The 24,585-nt window shown below is 33.6% G+C and overlaps 2 protein-coding genes across 7 annotated transcripts in view; both read left to right on the plus strand.

The window, feature by feature from the left end:
• Nucleotides 1–1,979: 1,979 nt before the first annotated feature.
• Nucleotides 1,980–18,023, plus strand: trim24 (tripartite motif containing 24). 2 transcript variants are annotated; one of them, XM_051107657.1, is made up of 18 exons: nucleotides 1,980–2,483; nucleotides 5,755–5,873; nucleotides 6,271–6,418; nucleotides 6,569–6,701; nucleotides 7,973–8,089; nucleotides 8,474–8,588; nucleotides 8,945–9,091; nucleotides 9,306–9,420; nucleotides 10,546–10,952; nucleotides 11,241–11,372; nucleotides 12,759–12,873; nucleotides 12,995–13,040; nucleotides 14,403–14,538; nucleotides 14,770–14,990; nucleotides 15,125–15,257; nucleotides 15,369–15,443; nucleotides 15,979–16,125; nucleotides 17,188–18,023. In XM_051107657.1, exons 1-18 carry the CDS (start codon nucleotides 2,228–2,230, stop codon nucleotides 17,518–17,520), a joined length of 2,895 nt encoding a protein of 964 aa, XP_050963614.1. In that variant the 5' UTR covers nucleotides 1,980–2,227; the 3' UTR covers nucleotides 17,521–18,023. The 2 variants fall into 2 exon arrangements, with proteins under 2 accessions (XP_050963614.1, XP_050963615.1); XM_051107658.1 differs by having other exon boundaries at nucleotides 14,403–14,529.
• A 1,823-nt stretch (nucleotides 18,024–19,846) lies between these two features.
• zmp:0000001020 (NACHT, LRR and PYD domains-containing protein 12) overlaps nucleotides 19,847–24,585 on the plus strand; it is a 34,060-nt gene continuing 29,321 nt past the window's right edge. For 2 of the 5 annotated variants that reach the window (XM_051107643.1, XM_051107649.1), the window contains exons 1-3: nucleotides 19,847–20,343; nucleotides 22,102–22,148; nucleotides 22,263–22,454. In XM_051107643.1, coding sequence (XP_050963600.1) covers nucleotides 22,276–22,454 — 179 coding nt within the window. In that variant the 5' untranslated portion in view covers nucleotides 19,847–20,343; nucleotides 22,102–22,148; nucleotides 22,263–22,275. Of the gene's footprint in view, nucleotides 20,344–22,101; nucleotides 22,149–22,259; nucleotides 22,455–24,585 lie in introns of all 5 variants that reach the window. The other 3 variants (XM_051107646.1, XM_051107648.1, XM_051107647.1) reach the window with 3 other exon arrangements.

Consider the following 24,585-nt stretch of genomic DNA (forward strand, 5'->3'; position numbering starts at 1 on the left):
CTCGTAGCATATATTTTTACTAGCTTGAGCTCAGCATGACAACAGTCTAATTTTGTTATTATGTATAATCTTACGTATTTATTGGTAAATGCATACATATATACCGCCATACCTACCCACCCAACATGCCCATATGGGCCCCAAAGAGTTTGCACCTGGGACACCCAACTGGGACCCAGCTAATTTTGTCCTCGGTTTCCATGGTGGCCCCACATGGGTTAGCCCTGATGGGCCCTTAATGGGCTCCATGTAGAGCCCATATGGGTTAACCAGGTAGCTCCGATTTGATGCCTGCCGGAGTCTGCCTACATGGGTTACTGATGGGACTCAGCTAGGTCTTACGTAGGTTTCTTATGGGCCACAACAGGTATAGCCTACATATGGGCTAATATATTTGTCTGTTTGGGTTACCTTATTTTACAGTAAACCCCTAAATACAAACATTACATTAAATCCACTAAAATATATTAAAATGCTAAAGGTATTCAATAAACAGAAACCAGTAGTTTGTGCTGTTAAGCAAAGTTTATTTGGAATAATTTGAACATGACTATTACTTTTATATTTATAGCTTTATAAAACACAAGTATCTAAAAAAAGTTAATATTGTGCTCCTCCCTGCTGGGGAAAAAAAAAAAAAAAAAAAAAAACGTAGCTGGTTTTAGATACTCGTTCCAGCTGGTCTTCCAGCTTGACTAGCTGAGACCAGCCTGGAAGTGGCCAAAACCCCTCTAAAACCAGCTAAGACCAGCTGGATGACCAGCTTAGGCTGGTTTTAGCTGGGGGTTTTTTTCCCAGCATTGGCATATATTGTATTCTTTACTTTATTAAGCAAGGTTTGGAATCATTTGAACATATTAAAACTTGTACATTTACAACTTAATTATCTTAAAAAAAAAAAAAAAAAAAAAAAAAAAAAAGTTAAAGTGAAGCTACAATACATTAAACTCTTAAATACATTATTTCACATATATACTGTATACTGTGGCGAATTTATTCGTTAAAACGATGGGGGTTTTTGTAGTAGGGAGAATTTGTGTAGTTAAAACGATATATTTTCTCGTAATACCGACATATAATGTCATATGTATATATATATATATATATATATATTATATTATTTCTATTCTATTTTATCATATAATTTATATATATATATATATATATATGCACTACCGTTCAAAAGTTTGGGGTCAGTAAGACTTGTAATAGTCTTTAAAGAAGTCTCTTATGCTCATCAAGGCTGCATTTATTTGATTAAAATATAGAAAAAAAAAAAAAAAAACAGTAATATTAAAAAATGTTTTTACAATATAAAATAATGTTTTTTTATTTTAACATACTTTAAAATAGAATTTATTCCTGTGATGAAAAGCTGAATTTTTATTAGCTGTTACTCCAGTCTTAAGTGTCACATGATCCTTCAGAAATCATTCTAATATGCGGATTTATTATTAGAATGATCAATGTTGGATAATATCAACAGTTGTGCTGCCAAATATTTTTTGGAACCTGTGATTTTTTTTTTTCAGGATTCTTTCATGAATAACAAGTTTAAAAAGTACAGTGTTTATTCAAACTATAAATATTTTATAACAATGTAAATTATTTATTATTAACTTTTAATAAACTTTTAATTATTAACTTAATACATCCTTGGTGAATAAAAGTATTAATTTCTTAAAAAAAAAAAAAAAAAAAAAAAAAAAGAAACAATAAAAATGTACTGACCCCAAACTTTTGAACGGTAGTGTATAAATATATATATATATATATATATTTTTTTTTTTTTTTTTTTTAATTATATGATAAAATAGAATAAAACACATACAAAGTATGTCGTTGCTTATTTGTATTTATTGAATTAACAGCACCCTTTATATTGAATAGTTTTTTTTTCGTATTATACCTTTCCACGCGTTTTTCTTTCTGTTCTCGTGAGACATTTGTCCTCCCTCGGCTGCCGTGGCGACACGTCACAATGGAGGCCATGGTACGTCATATTTGTGGCCTCGTCATATGCGTCTGGTAATAACAACAGTGCGTTTCATTTATGAAGTTTATGCGTGATTGATGAGTAAGTAAGCGGTCGGCATTGTCTGTTTTGCTTATCATTAGAGCTGTGTAGACTTATTTAGATGTTTATTAAGACCAGCGCGCGGACTGCAGTCCAGCAGTTACTGCTGTGAGCCTGAGATGTTTCAACTGATGCTCTTCCTGCGATAAAATGATGGATGGAAGTGAGAAGATGGAGTCTGATGATGTGGTTATCATCGTGGAGAATGAGGCAGAAAGTAAGCGTGATGATGGAGATCAGGGCAGTGTGAAGATGATGATGATGGCTCTGATGGACGTGTGTCCCGTGTGTAAGCTCAGCTTCAGCAGCAGAGAGCCCAAACTGCTGCCCTGCTTGCACTCCTTCTGTAAGAGATGCTTACCTGCTCACAATACACCTGCCAGCACCGCCAGCAACGCTCAACAATGTAAGGAGTTTGCTTTCACTTTTCGTCATTCACAAGACGCACTATTCAAATGACTAACCTATGTAGTTCATCTAGAAGAGCTGATATACGAAGTCGCATGCTGCTAGACAAGCTAGAACAAAGAAAAATGCAATTTATTAGGTTTATGCTGATCTTCAATTAAAATATGGGCTATTAATGATATATTTTCAGCAAATATATGAATAAACATCTATATAAGGGCCATTCCACAGAACTGGTGCGAAGTCAGAGTTGGAAACATCTTGAAAAGGTCTTTTTCCACAAATTTTATATGTATGCAAATTGTATAATATCCGTGGCACACATTTCTAGTGATTGTGCAGTTAATTCTCGTATTGTATTTTCAGAAAGTTTTGGAAAACTTGTCTTCTCCCCAAATTTGTCACTACCGAAACACTGTAATATGTAATTTTATAAGAAGAGTTATATTGACCTATTAAGATTTCCCTTACATCTACCTTGTTAATACATATTTTTCCTGCTTTATTAACAAGTGTTTCAGGGGTAAGTTAATAACAATTACAATTTTAACAATATTTAAATTGTAATTTCAGAGATTTGTATTTTGAATCCAGTTTTTCTTTGTAAAAGGCAAAAAGTTGATCATACTGGTTTCAAAATTAAGGATTTATTAGTTTGAATATACATTGAACCAAACACTATCGTAACATTTTAGTTGATAATTCAATATACTTTATTTTTGACAAAACATCCCATGTTTCATTTGTGACAACACATTTTTGGTAGTGACTGTAATGTTTTGGTAGCGACCACATCACATTACAGAATTTTAACTTGCTTGCTAAAAACTACTAATATACAAAAAATGTGTATAACTGTAGTAAAATTTTGTATATTTTCCCCAAATAGGATTATGTGTTCTCCTTTGTCACTACCGAAACACAGTATATTTAATTATGGAAAAAAGGTAGTGAATTTCTTTAAAGTTACACACATTGTTTCTGACTTTTGAACACATTTACCCCAAAATGATGGGGGCTATCTACTACTCACCATTTAGCTATGAGAGAGAGTGACACATGAATATTTCCTAATCATAAATGTAAGGGTGTAGTTAAAATCAGTCTCAGCCAAAGGACTAAAACATGCACTGTTTACCGAAACAGTGACATAAAAAAGTGGGACACATTTTTTTACATGAAGTTTCATAATTTATGAAGAAAATACTAAATATACATCATTTTTTTTTAACTTCACTTTTTTTTTTTTTTTAAATAAAAAGATATTTTTAAACATAAGAATAGAATAAAATGCAAAAAATGATTTCAGTATTCGTAAGTTGAAATTTAGGGATTAGGATTCGGGACAGCCACCTGCCAACTGAAAGTACCCACTAAATGATGATTTTATATATATTAAGCTCACTGATATTTTAAATATTATTGTGAGTTTTAAAATTTAATAAAAGGATCTTAGTAAACATCTAAGATTTGAATACTTAAATGCCTTTTTAATGTGTTTTTTGGTTGGTAGGACAGCAGTTTGCACCAATTCTGTAGCATGGCCCATAAATGTTTTAAATGTACCTTTGTTTACATTTTACTTTTCAGATGAATCTCTTTTACTGGGATTCTGGTTTGTTTTTCATTGGTTAATAAATTATTCAACTAAATTGCCATGATTTTAAATAGAATAGTTGATTAAAGAAGAAGTCCACTTCCAAAACAAAGATTCACATATAATGTATTCACCCCGTTGTCTTCCAAGATGTTCATGTCTTTCTTTCTTCAGTTGTAAAGAAATTATGTTTTTTGAGGAAAACATTTCTGCATTTTTCTTCATATAGTGGACTGGTATGGTGCCCCGATTTTGAACTTCCAAAAGGCAGTTTAAATGCGGCTTCAAATGATCCCAAATGCAGTTGTAAACGATCCCAGCTGAGGAAGAAGGGAAACGATCGGTTATTTTCGTTAAAAAATACAGTTTAAATACTTTTTAATCTCAAACACTCGTCTTGCCTTTCTCTCCCTGAACTCTGTGTACTCTGACTCAAGACAGTTAGGGTATGTCGAAAATCGTATTTTCTCCCTCAACTTCAAAAATCATTTCAAAATTATCCTACATCGCTGCAGAAGTTCCGACCCAGTCTTTGCAAAGTGAACATGCAAAAAAGATCAAACACCCTTAACAAAAAAGGTAAAACAGCGATATAGGGCAGTTTTGAAATTGAGGGAGAACATGAGATGGGAGTTTTTCGATATACCCTAACTGTCATGAACCGGAATAAAAACAGTCCAGGCAAGACAAGACGAGCGTTGGCATTAAAAAGTATATAAATTGTATTATTTTTATTAAAATAACTGATCATTACGCTAGATAAGACCCTTCTTTCTTGGCTGAGATGGTTTACAACCACATTTCTGATGGTTTGAAGCCGCATTTAAACTGCATTTTGGAAGTTCAAACTCAGGGCACCATATCAGTCCATTATATGAAGAAAAATGCTGAAATGTTTTCCTCAAAAAACATAATTTCTTTACAACTGAAGAAAGGAAGACATGAACATCTTGGATGACAAGGGAGCGGGTAAATTATTTGTAAATTGTTGTTCTGGAAGTGGAGTTCCCCGTTAAGTATTTTATATGAATGACAGTTTAGAAATATATATTGCATCCCAGTAGTAGGGTAGTAGAGGCCTCTTTGAATAATTTTGTGCTTCGGGAAGTGTGTCTGTGTATGCATTTTAATAACATATTAGCTGATGCACCATCATTCTACACATGCTAAATTTAAATCTAAAGAAATCACAATTTAAAATCCCCTGAATCTTTTTTTAATGTATATGAACATGTTTTTAATTCAGACTTCATTTAAAAAAAAAAAAAAAAAAAAAAAGTATACTGTATATGTACTATGTACTATATTATATCACCGTGCACATTCATAAATCTATTGACAGCCCTAATTAGTCTCATAAGTTTCTGTAATTAATCATGATTGTTAGCACCTAACATTAAAATTTGTTATCATTAATATATATTCATATAAAATCTCCAAATGATTGAACAAAGACAGTTTTGTTTTATTTTATTTTAACTAAATAGCCTACAGTGTATAAAGGCCAGTATCTTTGATCTCAGTACTGATAATGATGTCTCAGTTTAATTTTTTTTTTTTTCCAGTTTGTAATAAAATTAAATAATATGTCCTCTTTTGTATCATGCATTCTGGTGACTTTGTATTGAATATGTTTTCCTGCTCTTCTTTTTTTTTTTGTGTGTTGCATTAGTGAACATGATCCGCTGTCCAGTCTGTCAGCAGGAGTGCATGGATGTTGAGGTCTTGGATAATTTCTTTGTCAAGGATTCTGTGGAAGTTCCGAGCAGCACGATGGAAAAGAGCTGTCAGGTGTGCATCTACTTCTGTCAGTGTTTATACTACACCACTGAGAGGATGCTTTTAAAGAAACTGAGAATAAACACAAAATTCAAGTGCTTATTTTATTACACTTTTACATCTATTTGCTCCAGTATTTTTCAAATACATGTTTATAAAAGCATGGGTTGTTTTTCTCATGCTTTAGTATCTATGATATGCAACAAATTTTGCAAGTTTATTCTGTCTATATTCTAAATTTTTAGTTCACTTTTTTACCCTATTTATCGGTGGCTTGCCTAAAGAACATATGTTACTGGTGCTGTATAATGGTTTTTAAATTAAAGATTACGAAATCAGTTTTTTTTTTTTTTTAATCTTAATGTTTCAAATGCAGTGCGTTTCTGATGAAACCCATCTTTGCTCTTAGCTCTGCATGAGTTGTGATGATAACACAGAGGCCAGCGGTTTCTGCGTTGAATGTGCAGAGTTTCTGTGCGTTACCTGCATCGATGCTCATCAGCGTGTGAAGTTCACCAGAGATCACACAGTCCGGCAAATAACAGAAATGTCCTCAGGTTTGACCTTAAACTTAAACAGTGACATTCAGATATTTTTTTAAGTGTGACTTGAGTTATTGGTTACATTACTGATTTAGGTCTTTCACAGCAACTTCTGTTATGAAGATACACAGATTAACATGAACTTGTCTTCCTGTTTGTTTACAGAGGCGATGGGTGCTTCCACGCAGAAGCCTGTCTTCTGCGACATCCACAGACAGGAGCCGTTAAAGCTATTCTGTGAAACCTGTGATCGCCTCACCTGCAGAGACTGTCAGCTACTCAAACACAAGGACCATAAGTATGACCCACATTCATGGCATTAAAGGAATAAATTATAAAAGGAATTCTTATCACACTAGTCTCATTTTAACATGTATGAGGTTAAAAAAGATAGTTCACCCAAAAAAGCTGTCTTTTACTCATTTCAATCTGCCTGACAGACCTTTCTTCGGTGGAACATAAAAGAAGATATTTTGAGAAGTGTCTTGAGAAAAGTGCTTTTGTGTGTTTGCTTGCTTCATTTTGTTTGTTTTTTTGTGAATTGTATGGTATTGTGATCGGAAGCCGGTGGTCACCAAAACTGTTGGTTCCACCAACAGTTCTACCAAAAGATCTTCTGTGTTCCACAAAAAAAGGTAGTCATACGGGTTTGGGACGACATGAGGTTAAGTAAACGATGACAGAAATTTAGAGTTTGGGTGAACTGCCATTTTAAACATCATAAATGTTAATGTAAGAGTAGTGTGATAAGCATTCCTTAAAGGAGAAGTCACACTTCCAGAACAACAATTTTTAGTCACCCCCCTTGTCATGCAAGATGTTCATGTCTTTCTTTCTTCAGTCGTAAAGAAATTATGTTTTTTGAGGAAAACATTTCAGCATTTTTCTCCATATAATAGACTGGTATGGTACCCCGATTTTGAACTTCCAAAAGGCAGTTTAAATGCGGCTTCAAACAATCCCAAATGCGGTTGTAAACAATCCCAGCCGAGAAAGAAGGGTCTTATCTATCATAACGATCGGTTATTTAAAAAAAAAAAGAATACAATTTATATACTTTTTTTTTTTAATGCCAAACGCTGGTCTTTTCTTACTCTGCTTGGACTGTTTTTGTTCCGGTTCATGACAGTTAGGGTATGTCGAAAAACTCCCATTTTTTTTTAATGAAAATAACAGATCGTTTCGCTAGATAAGACCCTTCTTCTTCGGCTGGGATCGCATGAAGCCGCGTTTAAACTGCATTTTGGAAGTTCAGTATCGCGGCACCATATCAGTCCATTATATGGAGAAAAACGCAGAAATGTTTTCCTCAAAAAACAATTTCTTTACGACTGAAGAAAGAAAGACATGAACATCTAGGATGACAAGGGGGGTGAGTACATTATATGTGAATCTTTGTTTTGGAAGTGGACTTCTCCTTTAATACTTTTGAAACGGTGTGCTTTTTCATTTTTTTCTGTTTTTTCTGGTGTCGATGTATTTGTTTATTGCCCTATAGATGACAATTGCTTTAACATGAATGCAAAGTATTAGTGACTAGTGCAGCTAACAGAGATTTTTCCGTTACAGTTACCAATTTCTAGAAGATGCATACAAGAACCACAAAGAACATCTGGAAAACATGACCTGCCAACTTCAAGAAAAGAAGAAAACTATAGAGGACATATCTAATACTATAAACAATGGGTATGTTATATACATATATAAAGCAACCTATAAACACATAAAGCCAGGGTTCCCAACTGTCATGGCATACCTAAATATACAGTAACTTTAGAATTATTATTTCCTCAGTGGAATACTTAGAAATGACATGGAAATAAATCTTACAAGATCATGGACATTTCTATAGTTGTACAGTGTTTCCGGTTCGGTAATGAGGGAACTGCAGGGGGTTTGTAAGTTAATGAAAAGCTAATGATAATTCAAACGGATGTTATATGAAATATTAACATGAACAGCAGAAATGACAAATGAAGTGGGAAAATGGTCAAAATGTGGGAACCCCATATACTGTTAAGATATAGATTATAATATGTAAAAAAAAAAATTTTTTTCTGTTCTTGACAGTCTTCAGCAGGTGGATGAAAATCGCAAGACTGTGGCTAATGAGATTAAAAAATCTATCTGCAATCTCATAATGGAGATCAACAGGAAGGGAAAGTTATTAGTCAATCAGCTTGAGGTAGTGTCCGGTATTTCTTCATCAAGAGCAGTGCTTCCCAACTGGTTTATCTTATGTGTGTTATGGGTTACGTACAGCAAAACTAAATGCTAGTCAAAAAAAAACAAAATAATACTGCTTAGTTGACAAAGCAAAAAAAAAAAAAAAAAAACAAACAAAGTAGAAGAACAAAAACAACTAAAGTACACTGATTAGGCTTGACTTACAGCAAAACGCATGCTATAAGTAAAATATACATTTTTGTTATAGTTTTTTGGCCACCAAATCTGTGTGCTGAAGCAAAACCAGTTGAGAAGCACAGCAGAAGAATTTAATTGGTCTGCACAGTGTGATGTTAAATAAGCATGTTTTTTTAGGCTATTACAAAGGACCATGAAGCCCTCCTGAAAAAGCAAAAACAGGATGTGACATCACTCTCCACACATCTTGATCATGTGATCAACTTCACAAAATGGGCCACAGCCAGTAACAGTGGAACAGCCCTCCTGTACTGTAAGCGGTTGGTAAGTGTCTTTCTACCGTCAAGATGATGTAAAGTGAAACGTAAAAATATTGCATCTTTTCCATGTGATTCTGTTTTATTATTTTATCTATATTTTGCAGTGTGTGCAAAGAACTTACAAGTTAGATCAAATTATGTTGTATGTAATAATTGTGACAGGTCTGGTCAGTCTGCTGCTTGGCTAAAGGTCTCTCTGCTTCCTTTTCTTATTTCAGATAACATGTCAAATCCAGTACCTCATGCGAGCAAAGTGCAACATCTCATATGTTCCCCAGAGCTTGGTTCGGTTCCAAAGTCGATCTGCTTTTTGGGCCTCAAATGTGGATCTTGGTAAGATTCTTACAAAAACCTTTTTTGCACGTTCACTTTGTAAACACTGGGTCGGTACTTCTGCAGCGATATAGGATGATTTTGAAGTTGGAGGAGTTGAGATAGGAGTTTTTCTACATACCCTAACTATATTGAACTGGAATGCACACACTGCCCTCCACAAATATTGGCACCCTTGGTAAATATGAGCAAAGGCAGCTATGGAAATAAATCTGCATTGTTTATCCTTTTGATCTTTTATTTAAAAAAATCACAAAATTCTAATCTTTAAAAAGAAAGTAAATTTTCCCAAGGTAACAGCTCTGAATTTTCTCCTATAATCCCTGGTGAGTTTGAAGAACACCTAACAAGAGAATCTCTGCAATTCTCCAGCTTTAATCCTTGAAGAGTCTTTGGCCTCTCAAAGTCTCCTCCTCACCATCCATTGACGATATAGACACACATCCTCTTCTAGGCAGATTTGTAACTTCTTTATTGCCCTGATGGTGGAAATGGGGATTTTCAGTGCTTTAGCTCTTTCTTACAGCCACTTTCCATTTTGTGAAGCTCAGCAATGTTGTTCTGCACATCAGAACTGTGTTCTGTGGTTTTACTCCTTGTGATGGACAATTTAGGAAATTTGGTGTTCCTCGTATTTAAAATCCTGTGCAACAGGAAGTTATGGCTGGACAGTTTTCATGCTCCTAACTCCACCCTGGTGCTAAAAAAAAATGGAAATATGAATGGAAATATATTTCAGAGATATTTTACTCATAAGAATTTCTAGGGGTGCCAATAATTGTGACCAACATGAACTAGAGAAAAACATTTATTTCATAATGAGATTTTCCCTCCAATTTCCATTGTTTTACTTCAATAAAAGGTTAGAATTTTGTGATTTTTTTTTTTTTTTTTTTTTTTTTTAATTAAAGATTAAAAGGATAAACTATGCAGATCTATTTCCACAGCTGCCTTTACTCATATTTACCAAGGGTGCCAATATTTGTAGAGGGCACTGTATATGGAGATAATTTCTTTATGACTGAAGAAAGAAAGACATGAACATATTGGATGACAAGGAGGTGAATACATTATCTGTAATTTTTTTTGTTCTGGAAGTGAACAACCCCTTTAATCTTTTCCCAGGTTCTTTAGTGGTAGAGAAAACTCCAGTGCGTCATCCCAGCGGTCCACAGCCATTTCCTTTCCAGCAAATGAACCCAGGCCCCAGACCTGACGGTCTTCAGGCAGGGTTTCCGAGCTCACAGTCCCAGCAGCAGCAGCAGCAACAGCAGCAGCAGCAACAACAGCGGCAGAGCACACTGGCCCAGCTGCAGATGCAGGTGGAGAAACTCTCCCAGCACACCAACCGCCACCAACCACCCAATCAGTGGTCATGGTACCACAGTATGCGTTTACCAGGACCACCTTCACATAGACCCATGCAGGGTGGATCACCATCTCAGACGTTACCTAGCATGCCTCAACATGGGCGGCGATATGGTGCACGGAGCCCCCCACATATGCTTCAGCCCACTAACCTACCTCCACAGGTAAAGTCTGATTAAATATAGTAAGCTAGAATTATTTCTGAAGGATCATGTGACACTGAAAATTCAGCTTTGTAGTCACAGGAATAAATTACATTTTACAAGATATTCACAAAGAAAAGAGTTCATTTAAATCCTAGTATTTCACAATATAACTGTTTTATTGTATTTTTGATTAAATAAAATGCAGTCAAATCCAAACCTTTGACTGGTAGTATACATGTTAATATTTTGCTTATTATTATATTAATAGAAGAACAATTTTGAACTTGCTGTTTTTCTTTCTTTAAGACACTAAGGGGTCTCATTAACAATCCCACCTACCCTCCTAAACCGATGGAGGTGCTGCCAAGAAGCCGCTATCCGCATAGTGCTGCTTTCTCTGGTGGAGCTTCACTTCCTTCTCCACAGACGCTTAATCAGGTGAGTGTGCCAAACTTTGCATTATCAGCAATGGGTGAAAACTGCCTGCTTGACAGATTAACAAAAATTGTCTTTTACGCTGGTCCTTAAAAAGTTTTAAAATGTCTTAAATTCAGATTCGATGGGTCTTAAATATTTCTGGTCACATTACCACTAAAATATCTTTAGTCTGATGGACCTAATGACTGTTTACAATCATTGGACAAACCGAACATTTTTTTATTTTGCAGTGTAAATTATTTAATCTGACTGGTAACAGTCCTATAGAATTAATTGATCAATTGTAATAATTTGACTTGAAAGGTGATGCATACATTTATAAAGTTTAAAAAAAATAGGCCTTTATAAAGGTAAATAAAAATATGCAGATTTAAGTATGTAAAAGGTGATAGATCACTGATGAAAATTCTACCTCAGAATAAATAGTTTACACCATCAAAAATCTCAGTGATGTGGTACTTTTGTAGGGATATTGTGTGTGGAAAATTGTCTGCTGATATAAAAATTTCACTGTATATCGTAGTACTAAATATCATTTCTGACATCGATGAAATTTAGTTTTCTTTTTACATTAAACACATTCAATATTACATATGTAGCATTTGTTTATGTCAATACTATACATACATATAGTATTTGTTTATGTCTCATTTGGTACTGTATTATGGGTAGTTTACATGACGTCACGTTCTAAAAGCAGTTACTAAAACTACATTAAACAAATTGTGACATACCGTTTTTATCTATACTAATATGCTGTTTTATCATATGATCTCATATGAATTGAGAAGCTGCATGGAAGATTTGGAATTGTTTAAGTATACAACATGGTTACAGCTTGTAGTAAAGCAAAGTAATTTATGTAAAGAAAATGTTTAAAAAAAAAACCCAAATATTGTTGATTTAAGTACAAATGTTCCATGTAGTCTCTGGATGTAGTTAGGAATATGATTAAGAAAAAGCAATACATTTCAACATATTAAATATTTTGATGTTTCTTAATCGTATAATTACATATACAAGTGATGTTTGTTTGTGGAATGTATGTTTGTGTATTAAGTTAACACAATACAAGACAAATAAATTAAATTATTGCAGCTATTATAGATAAATGTATCGCACAAAATTTCACGATCCTGACAACTGTAACTTTTTTCTTATTAAAAATATAAAAATTATGTATTGTTACCTATAGGGTTGAAAGAAAAAAATGTAGAGATGTTTGTTTATATACAGTATAGATGGCACTGGCCAATGAAAAACTATCAAAAAAGATTGCACTGCACATAAATGCCCGCTGCAGGTCATAAGCATGAAATATGTACGATTTTATGATGTTTTTTGCTACATTTATTTGATCCAAAATTGTGTTTGCATTTTTTTAAGCAAAACATGCCGGTAACGTCGTATCTGAACAGGAGATGTGAACCCAGCACACTGCTGTCTGCACAAAGGCCCAGTTATCAACCCAGTCACCTCGCCACACCTACAGAGCGAACTGGTACGCTTTATCAGCAAAAACTAATGTCTGGTATTGGTTGACTTGTCTAGCATTTGTTCTGTGTTATTAAATGCTTTGTGTTACACTACTGAATATTGTCTTGATTTTATTGGCCTTTTAGTACAAGGAAGACAAATGTCTGTCACATCATCAGAACCAAAGACCAGGTAAATATTCTTCTAATATTGTTAATTTATGGTTTTGAGTTCTTTTAGGTCGTTATGTTCTTGTTGTCTTTTGCAGTTACTTTATCCAGAATGCTGGATACAAAAAAGAAGCTTTGCTTTTTATATGTATTTTTGTTATACTTGAAATATTTAAGATTAAATATGAAAATGTCAGTCAATTTGCACTGATGCAACAGAATAGCCAGCAATCGAAACATAATATACAAATATACATACTGATTTGAAACTGATCTTGTATTTATTATTCTTGTATTTAACTGCATATTGAAATATTTGGTAACACTTACAATAAAGTGTAATTTGCAACATTAATAACATAAATAACATTAATGTATTAACTAACATGAATGAACAATGAACAATACATTTATTACGCTATTTATTAATCTTTGTAATATGTGACCCTGGACCACAAAACCAGTCTTAAGTCGCTGGGTTATATTTGTAGCAGTAGCCAAAAATACATTGTATGGGTCAGAATGATAGATTTTTCTTTTATACCAAAAGTTATTAGGAAATTGAGTAAAGATCATGTTCTATGAGTATATTTTGTAAAATACCTACTGTAAATGTATCAAAACTTAATTTTTGATTAGTTATATGCATTAAGAACTTCATTTGGACAACTTTAAAGGTGATTTTCTCAATATGTTGTTTTTTCTGCACCTTCAGATTCCATATTTTCAAATAGATGCATCTCAGCCAAATATTGTCCTATCCTAACAAACCATACATCGATGGAAAGCTTATTTTTTTCAGGGTTCAGATAATGTTTAAATCTCAATTTCTAAAAATGGACCCTTATAACTGGTTTTGTGGTCCAGGGTCACATGTTAGTTAATACAAATACAGTCATTCATTGTTTGTTCACAGTACATTAACTAATGTTAAAAAACACAACTTGTAATTTTAATAACGCATTAGTAAATGCAGAAATTTACATTAACTAAGATAAATGCTGTAGAAGTATTGTTCATTCTTAGTTCATGTTAACTACTGTAGTTAACTACAATCAATGTTAACTAATGAACCTTATTGTAAAGTGTTACCAATGATTTTATATTATTTTATTATTTCAAGGATGTAAACCAGAGGTGTAGAAAGTGTATCATAGTGTAGATGGTAGTTATTTCCTCAGCAGAAAAGCACTACTCTCCAAATAACAAAATAAAAAAGAAAGATTGATTATGGAAAGATTGATTATTGCAGCAATGTTAACTAATTTTTTATTTTTTTTTTTTTTTTAACTCCAAGCTAATACAAGACATTTTTAAAAAAAATAAATATATTAAAACAAACCTAGATTTACATTACATTGTTTGCGTCTTTTTCCCCCCCAAGTTCTGGCTCCTGGAAGCGTGTTGAACCCCCCCAGAGTGGCCCTTCAAACCCCTCCACCAAGAGGAGACGCAGGTCGTCTCCAGGGCCAGTCATTGTCATCAAAGATGAACCAGAGGATGATGATGAAGTTCGTTTTGTAAGATTTTATGCATTCCACACCAGATTAGGGAAGGAACAGAACATCAGATTTATTCGGATTTGACATCTTAACAACCAAATAGCCCAAACTGGAAATTGCAGGAAATTGTTTTGATAAATCTTTAGCAAATTCATGTACAGTATTTTGTCAGGTACACACAAATGACAGTTTTTCCACAATACCATTTTTTTTATTTATTTTTTTTTTACATTTTGTGTGCTACGGTAGGTAAACACCAGTGCTAAAGCTAGTCTTCCAGACAGCACAGGGGTTCAGTCTCAAACACCACAAGGTGAGCAGCAATCAGAGAAGACCCCAGAAGCAGATGAAGACCCCAATGAGGACTGGTGTGCAGTGTGCCAGAATGGAGGAGAACTGCTCTGCTGTGACAAATGTCCCAAAGTCTTCCATCTTACCTGCCATATTCCCACTCTTACTGCCTCTCCAAGGTATCAGATGATCCAACTGAAAATAATTAATTAGCTCTCCTGTTGCTTATATGCAACAGATGTGAGAGTAGTTTTCTTTCATTAATTCTACTGTATTTATACTGTATATGTGTGTTGTATTTGTTTATCTGTAGTGGTGAGTGGTATTGTACGTTCTGCCGTGACCTTAACTCTCCTGAAATGGAGTATAACATTAATGGTAGCAGAGAATCAAACAATGTGAAGCAGGATCCGGATTCTGAGGCTTTCACTCCTGTGGATAGAAGAGTATGTACTGCCTTCAGTTAGTTTTGCTTTATTTTAGGTGTCATTTTAGAACTATAAAGTTAATATGAATATCTTTTAACATGGCAGCAATTATTTGTTGTGTTTATGCAGAAATGTGAGCGACTCCTGCTTCGTCTTTACTGCAATGAACTCAGCACAGATTTTCAGGAGCCTGTAACACCATCGGTAAGATCATCTATCTCGTCATCTACATATCTATTAAATTAAGCCTATTTTAGGAAATATGTGATAATATGGTAATCTAGTATTTTTGCTTTGTGACATTTAAAGTAAATAATAAAGTAATGGAAAAATTGTAAATAAAAATAAAAATAAAATAATTAATTACGTTAAAATATTTATACATTGAGTGGAGTATTTACTGCTTTCATTTATGCTGGTTTAAATAAAAACTGAATTGTTAAGTAAGTAAATCATTCTGTTTAGAAGGATATTAAGATTCGCATGAAAATGTGCTTAATTGTCATAAATGACACATTTATTTGTTGGTTAAAAAGTTAATTAATGTAATTAGCAGAATATACTTTTTTAGGGTTTTCTTCAGATTTTGGGGTGACCTAGATATACGCACTAGGGTTTGGATCAAAGCTTTTTTTTGTGTGTGTGTTTGTTTGTTTTTTTTTTTTTTTTTTTTTGTTTTTTCATTCAATGATTATGAATGTTTTCTGTTCTGTCCCTGGTTCACGCTTCAAATTTCCAGTCGATGCCAGAGTACAGTGAGATAATAAAGACACCAATGGACCTGTCGGTGATCAGAAGTAAACTGGAGGACAGTAATTACAAGAGCATTGAAGACTTTGTTGAGGACGTCAGGTTGATTTTCAAAAACTGTGCAACTTTCCACAAGGTATGCTGACTTGCATTGATTTACAATAATATTTTTAAGAATTAAGGGATGATTCTTCAATTAGTGGAACTTTCTATCTCTTAAGATGGTTTTCGGAAAAAAGCATACAGAAAAATAGATTTAATAGATTCTAAATATCTTTAAATGTTCATTTATTTATTTATATTTTTATTTATTTATTTTGGGCTTGTTATCAAACCTTTTTAAACTATCCCTTTATAATTAATCTATTTAAAAACTAAAATAAAAAAATACTAATTAATTAAAATAAAATAAATATTATTGTTTTTTTTTGTTTTTTTTTGTTTTTTAAATATAGAATCATTGTCCACAAGGGTTCATTACTCCAAAGCTTTTCGCTTTTCAAGTGTACATATCTGCAATGTCTATTATAACCATTCCAGTCTGTTATTTCATAGGCAAGATTCATATATAAGTTACAATATTTTGGGGGGGGAAAAAAAAGTAGTATTTGCGTAGAAAAAAAAAAATGTGTTGGGTTTTGGCCCTTTTAAACCAGATACGGACATCATCAGAGAAGTGAGTTAACCAAAACCCACTTGAAGATTGTGATAAATGTTTTACCATAGTTTAAAGGGTTCCCTGATAGCACACATACATCACAGAGACGTCTGTTGGACGTCTGCATTTACATCTGGAAGATGTAAATATTAAAATATTGTTTAGTGTTTGCTCATCTGCAGTACGTCTATAGGACGTCAAATAGACGTCTATTAGATGTCTTTAAGATGTTTATGATTTAGAATGTATGTAAAATTGACATCTTACAGATGTCTGTCAGATGTTTGTACACAGCAGATGCTTTCCAGATCAAGTGATCTTTAAGAGACATCTTGCAGACGTACGTGTGCTGTCTGGGTTAGTTCACCCAAAAATGAAAATTCTGTCAATTGTTTACTTACCCTCAAGTTGTTCCGAATCTATATGAATTTCTTTTTTCTGTTGAACGCAAAATTGAACGGTGGTACAAGCAGTGGTGCAGCTTGATTGAGACACACCACACACATGACATCTAATGTTGTGTATTCATGTTGTTTGTAGGAAGACACTGAGATGGCCAGTGTGGGTGCTAATCTGGAAAGTTACTTTGAGGAACAGCTAAAACTGTTGTATCCAGACCGGACATTTCCTGGTGTGAAGGAGGAGAGCATTGCTTCTGTGTGTCCAGATGATAAAAGTCCTTTATCAAAGACACCTCCACAAGACACTTCCCCTGCAGAGGAGATTGTGAAACCCTCTGGAGAAGATCTCCCTCAGGGGGAACCACACATTAAAGACACTGAGAAGAAGCCAGAGAACTTCAGCTCTGCTGTAGGATCCAGTCCTGTAGATGCTGAAACAGACAGTAAAGCAACTAAAGATCCAACTTCCTGAAAGAATCTTCCTTGTTCATCCTCTAATGCCTGGATGGTGACATGCACTTTCCTAGAGTGTGAAACCTCTGGTTCAATTGCAATAATTATACTGTACATTTTAATTGTTTTAAGCATTTGAAAAATAGGCAGTTTGACCACAAAAGATGTAATATAACAATGCAATGTGGAATATAGGCATAATAAATACCTATATAAATACATCTAAAAGATGCCTGTTTGAATTTTCATTCTATTCATGTGCTGAAATGAAAGATGACATTACGTAGTTCACCTTTAAATTATAGTCTACTCGAAAATACTTTTTTCTTTTGTTGTTTATTTACAGTAGTCAACATTTGAAGTAAATCAAAACCTTTCATCAAAGCAGTCCTTAAACCAAAACAATACCTATTCTTGTCTGTTCTTGACAACTTTGAACTTTTTTGATCCACTTCAAATGTTGACTACTGTAGTAGTAAAGTACACTGTGAACAAAACAAAAACAAAAAACAATTTGTTGAGTCAACTTAAAATAATTTGTTACCCTGCTGCCTTAAAATTGTAAGTTCAGTCAACTCAAATAAGTTTAGTCAACTTAAAATGTTAAGTTGTACTAAGTGAATTGACTGAACAAAAAAATTGGTTTGTTAAACTAAAAAGCTGGGCAAGTTACCCAGTTGCCTTAAATATCTAAGTTGTCACTTAGTACAACTTAACATTTATAAGTTGACTGACTTTTCTGAGTTGACTGAACTTAAAATTTTAAGGCAGCCAGCTAACAAATTATTTTAAGTTGACTCAACCAATTGTTTTTTACAGTGTGGACTGTAACTTTTACTTTTGATAATTTGGCCAACAAGATTATTCTAAAACCACTTTTGGAATTTTGGAATTAAAATGCATGTTTTACAAGCTGTAATTACACTGAGTAGTGTTGGGAGAAACAGACCTTTGTTTTGTGCTTTAAACATCACACTCTAGTGATAATTGCTGGTCAGAACTGTATAAATGAAATGGGAACATGACCCAAACATGTATGACACCTTTTACAAACCAATTGCAAAGGTTCAATTGAAAGAGTCTGTGAAATGTAATTTACAAATAATTAAATACAATTAGATATGAAGTGTCTGTATAATTACTGTTCTTTTATTAATTTATGATGCTTATTTTGTATTTTTAGACAGGGCTTGGCTAACTAGGACAATTAGACAATTAACTATTAATATTTCTTTTTTAATACATTTATTACATTTCATTAAATTTATTTAAATAAAACCAGCATTACAAAAGTGACCCAAGGTCAAAACCACACTTGTTCACGGGTTCAACAAATGAATGCCTTCAAAAAAGTCAAAAAATCAGGATTTCAAAATGTTGAAATTGTAGAGATACATATACTGCCATCATGATAATGTCTTTCATGGGACGTACATAGTTATTAGATCAAGACAATGGCAGGTCTCATTGCATGTGCTACAACAGTTGGTTTCGTAGACACAGACTGAATGTGTTTGACTGGCCTGACTGCAGTCCAGATCTGTCTCCTATGGAAAATGTATGACCAGTCATGAAAAGGAGAATCAAACAACGACAATCACAGACTGCTGAGCATCTACAGTTTTTTAAACAAGCCAGACTGGACAACAATTTTGCTTGCAAAACTGGAAGTATTAGTATCTTCAACTCTCAAACAAGTAAACATTGTAATTTAAAGGAAAGTTGATGTGGCATCATGTTAAACATGCCTCTGTCCAAACTTTTTTTTTTGGAGTGTGTTGCAGCCATAAAAATCAAAATTTGGTTAAATTACCAAAATAAAATTCAATTTGGCCACTAAAAACATTGAATTTCTTTTTCTTAGTACTTTAGTCAGTTAAATAAAGGTTAAATAGAATGAACAGATAACATTTTCTTGATTTTATGGCATTTCACAAAACGTCCCAACTTTTCTGGAATTGGGGTTGTAAAATTCAAGTGTTTACAGAGCTTAATTTTTATTTTCAATGCTTTGGATTTTAAAGTAAACTTCTAGATGTCTGTTCAGTAGTCTTAATAACAGATGACACCATTTAATTTGTGGTGCTTCTAATTAGGCTACCTGACAAAAAAGCATTTGCAAATGTACAAAATAAAGTATACTTTATATATATCTTTGTATATTATTACTATAAAAATGAGTACACTCATCTTTTGGACCAATACTACCAAATTATGTAATAGCTAAGTATCATTAATATTTAACTTGCATTAAAAAGGTTTCTCTGACCTCTCGCGAGTTCTCGGCAAAAAATCTCATGATTTATTTCCACAACATGGTGCATGATGGAATACATCCCAGAATACTGCTCAGGAGCGGGATACGAGATTCGAGATGGAGTGTTGATTTAGTGTGCGTTAAAAGGCACTGCGCTTTGGCTTTTTTAAGATCTGGGACATTCTTGCGCACGCACTTTGTGCTCTCAAGTGGCCAAGACCGCAAGGATATTTGGACAGGGCAACTGACTGACAGCATTTCGAACCAATAGCAGTCCCGAGGGTTTGAGCGAAAATGACAGACCGAGGAGGAGGAAAAAGAAAAACTGGGAGGGAAGTAACACTCCCACCTAAAAATGTTTGTGACAAAGAAAGAAACAAACTATCATTCTCGAATGAGTATCAGCTAAAACATTTTCAGCACATTTCTTATGTCTAATGTCCAAATCATAGTTTTGGACTATTAAGAGACCATCGCATCAAACGCTGATATGGATCAGAGACAGAAAAGCAAGAACTGTGGTTTGTTTACACAATGACAGGAAGACTACTGGAACCGATATAAACTTCAACGTGTGCAAGGCAAGTAACAGAGCAAGGGCTTCTTTCTTATTTGTTTAAGCTCATGTTTGTTGAACTTGCGCGAAAAATAACTAAAAGGATGATCTATGCCACTTATTTCTCTGGAAGAAGAGCAGCCCCAACACCAGTAGCGTTTGCATCAACTTAAAGTTTAAAACGTCTCAATTACCGCCGAGTGGTAGAGACTAAAAAATAGCTGTAACTTCTACAGGACGCACCTACTCCCAAAGGTGTTGAGCCTAAGAAAGCGACAGAGCAAATCTGTTAATAGTGTAGTGCAGTTCTGAGCGAGCTATCAATAAATCATCTCAATCTTTCTTTCAAGTATGTTTACCTGGATTTCCAGCAGATGTTAGACGACGACACATTCGTCACATGCGAAATTGCACAGATCATAGAATTAAAAAACGTGTTTCACCAGTAGTATACATTTGGTATGATTTCGCCTTGTTCGTGTCTGCGTATTTCACGCAGTTTTAAGAAAGTTTACCATGCTCCCATGTCACGCTCACAAACCAAGCCCACGTTAACATGGGACAATCGTTGCAATGAATGATCAAACTCCTCAACAAACTGAAGTAAAACTGTTAGTATTTTCTTTTCAGTATCTCTATATAGCATTGTGTCTGTAGTGTGCTGTCATATGTGTTCTAATGAACAAATATAGATTAAGATAAAATTAGCGGTAGGCTACCTAAAGCAAATAAGAATTGCAAAGTCCATTATGTTTTTATTGACAAGTCTTGTTAATTGATCTTAAGTTTACTATTGTTCCTAATCAAATTTTTAATGTTCTGAGTTATTACTTAATATTAAAGAAAAGAAAATAATAAAAAAAAAAAGAACAGATGCTTTGGCTTGAGTTTAAGTGATTTTACACTTTTTTTGTATTATTGTTATTATTTTCTGAGATGTCTTGATTGCTCTGATGCCTCTGTATCCTCTTCCCTGGATATATGACTGATTTATTACTGATCTGAAATCAACATTTTGCATAGGCTTAGATCTCTGTTTAGACCAATTCATGACTCCTGCTTTTCGTTTCTACATCTTGGGCTCTCGCCAGACTACTTGTGTTTCTAACAGTAGAAAACATGATAAACAGATTCAAAAGCCAAACACTATAATATGTGTGATGAACACAGGAAGGTATTTTTTATACAGTTCATATTAGCTATATGTATGTAACATTTGTGGCATGTTTACATTTACAAGGTGACAAAGTTTTTGACAAATGATTTATCAGTTAAAAATGAACTATGCTGTAGGGAACTTTCTTACCGACTCAGGTTCCTTTTCCAGTTTCCATACTATCTTTTGTCCTGTGACAACCACTCAGTGGCAACCACAACTTTTTCATGTTGAGCATATGATACTATGATGATGAATTATTACATATATGGCTAATATTACAAGAGACAGTACACATCGCAAACCTCATAATCATTTGGCACCTGAATGAATATGATACCTCTCTCCTAAACATCAATTAGAATAGGATAAGCTTTATTATGTACTTTACTGCATGAACTTATTAACTTATTAAACTGAAAATATGACACATATTCAATTTTATAAGTGAAATGTAATGAGCAGGGGCCTCTTTATATGTAATATAACTTGATTTATGCCTTGATTTATTACTTGATTTTTTTATTAAGAACTTTTTTTAAATTATGGATGTGGTGATTTTTTTAAAAAAAAATTTAGTCTAAGAATGACCTTTTTTTTGTAATTTTGTATTTTTTTTCTTTGAAGGCAGAACTGAATCTTGAGACATTTGGAGACAGTGCGATTTTTGGCAAAAACGTAAGGATTTGTGTTCCTTTCTTGTGAAATATATATATGACTTTAATGTTATGTCCCTCAGTCTGAACTCAACCCTGTGACAGTTCTTTTTTTTTTTTTCTTCTTCAAAAGCAGAGCTAAAATCTTGATGGAGACACAAATGGAGGCTCCCGGTAAGGTGAGTCTAAGTGAGGAGGGAGAGAAGAGTGTTGTTGTTCATTACCAGAACCAGAGAGCAGCATCTCCAGAGCCCAGCTGTGTGTCTATGAAGAGTGACGGATCCATGCGTCATCCCCCTGATCTCAGTGATGAGACCTTTAACACCAGGTGAGTTGATAACCAGTACTAGAGACAGGAGACAGAATTGGAACTTAAATGAGTCATTACTTGCAGTTTTTATTTATTTACTTTCTTACTTACTTACAGTGCTTTGGAAATATCTTTATAATTTCTTCTGTTGGCAACCTGAGTAAACACTACAGTTTTTATTTTTTTTATTTATCCAAAAAAAAGGTTATGTATATTAACCTGCAACCAATTTTCCCTCAATTTTTGCAAATTGTCCAGGCCCTGAAGCAGCAAAACATTGTTAAACCAGCACACTGGCCACCAGCATACTTGACTATAGGTATAATGGTCTTTTCTGAGACTGAGTAATATCTTTTCATGTGAAATAAGTATTATATATGTGAATTTAGTAACATTAAATGATTATGATTATAGTTCATATGATTAATTGATAATGGAAAGTGTGGAGTATGTTTAAATATACTCCATCAAAGATAGCTGTTACAATGAGTTTTTTGCAGTGAGCATAGTTGCGAGCATTGTATATAAACACAATGCAGTCGTGTAATGAATAAGCCTCAGGCTGAAGGAAATGTGAATTTATGTCTGTACAGTAGAACGCTGGAGAAGAAACTTTAGTCTAAAGTTAGTAAACCATACTAATTTTGCTTATTTTAGAATGGTTGAATTGGATCATCGAAGGTCACCAGCAGAAACATTAGTTAATACAATGGGATTAAATACATAAAGGATATATGTGTTATTTAACATATTTAATTATTGCAGATTTGCAGCATATTCTGAGTTTGGTTCTGCACTTACTCTTGATTTCCCTCAACATGGGGACAGGAGAGCCCAGTCAATGGTTAAACAAATTAACTGGCGTTACTTATTTAAAAATAAAAAATCCGATATTATCCTGTAAATTAAAAAGTAATGCATTGCTATACTATTTACTTGAAAAAACTAATCTAATTATGTAACTTGCGTTACTTGTAATGCGTTACCCCCGACACTGCTTATATATATCTTAAACCAAGCACTTTGTCATGTCTCTGAGGCACTTTACTGAGTTTGTGCTTAGGAAATTATTAACAAAATGTGCATAGTGTCTGTGATTTTATGGCAGCAATATAAGCATTTATTTGTGCTCCTTTCTTGTGAAATATATATTTTTTAAAAACTTGCAAGATATTTTATAAAAAACAGTCTTTAATGTTATGTCCCTCAGTCTGAAGTCAACCCCGTCACACTAACCATTTTAGCCCATAATAATTTAGACCCTGCTCATATGTGACATCATTTACCAGAAATGGTGCAGAAAATGGTTGGTAGTATACTTTTTATTCATATTTTTGAGGCTTGTTATAGTCAGGGATGGCACTGTCAAGCTTAAAAACTCAACCCCATCACATAAAATTAAGATGGAAAATGATTATTTTTCAAAATTTTATTTTAATCCATAAGTATATACAATGCACTTATTTCACTTTATTTTATTGCTGCCATGTATGGTCTACTCTCCTAACTGTGTGAAAAACCTCAGCCCCATCACACTCAACCCCATCACAAATATATGCATTTCTCTTTGTGATGGGGTTCAGTTATTTACTTCATTTATTAATAATTTTAATGAAAATATATGCAAATACATACTTACAAAATCATGTTATAAATAGAATTTTTGTTGTAATATGTCTACTTAAACTTTGACAAGCATCCTACATCAGAAATTGCACCCACATTTCCAGCGGAAAGACAGTGTTGTGTTAAAACTGAAGGCAGTGTATCCCTTCAAATGTGTTACAGTCTTCAACCCCGTCACACCTTGTCAGATTAATATTTTTGAAAATGTATAGGGAAGACAAATAAGAATGAAAGCATTTCTTTCTGATAACTATCTGACATGTTAAGGACTAAAACAAAAAAAATTGTGGTTTAAACTTTTTTTTTCTCTACAAAAAATAAAGAGACTATAGAGACACAATTTGTGTATTTTTTTTTTTAGCTTCTGTCCTGTAAAAATGTGAAAAATATGATAAATGTTACATTTATTATCATTACATTTTTATCTGGGACACATGAGCAGTAGGTAGATTTTTTTTTTAATAACAAACATCTATAGTTCTGTGTGAAATCCTTTTTAAACCAATTCCATTTTGTCCGTTAC

The sequence above is a fragment of the Labeo rohita genome, chromosome 4, assembly GCF_022985175.1.
Source record: "Labeo rohita strain BAU-BD-2019 chromosome 4, IGBB_LRoh.1.0, whole genome shotgun sequence".
Lineage (NCBI taxonomy): Eukaryota > Metazoa > Chordata > Actinopteri > Cypriniformes > Cyprinidae > Labeo > Labeo rohita.

Bases quoted from the DNA above. Each gene is read 5' to 3' on its own strand.
- trim24 (XM_051107657.1), top strand. From the start codon at position 2,228: ATGATGGATGGAAGTGAGAAGATGGAGTCTGATGATGTGGTTATCATC. The intron at 5,874-6,270 runs GTGTGCATCTAC...CTTTGCTCTTAG, and splicing joins CGATGGAAAAGAGCTGTCAG to CTCTGCATGAGTTGTGATGA. The intron at 11,373-12,758 runs GTGAGTGTGCCA...CATTTTTTTAAG, and splicing joins CTCCACAGACGCTTAATCAG to CAAAACATGCCGGTAACGTC.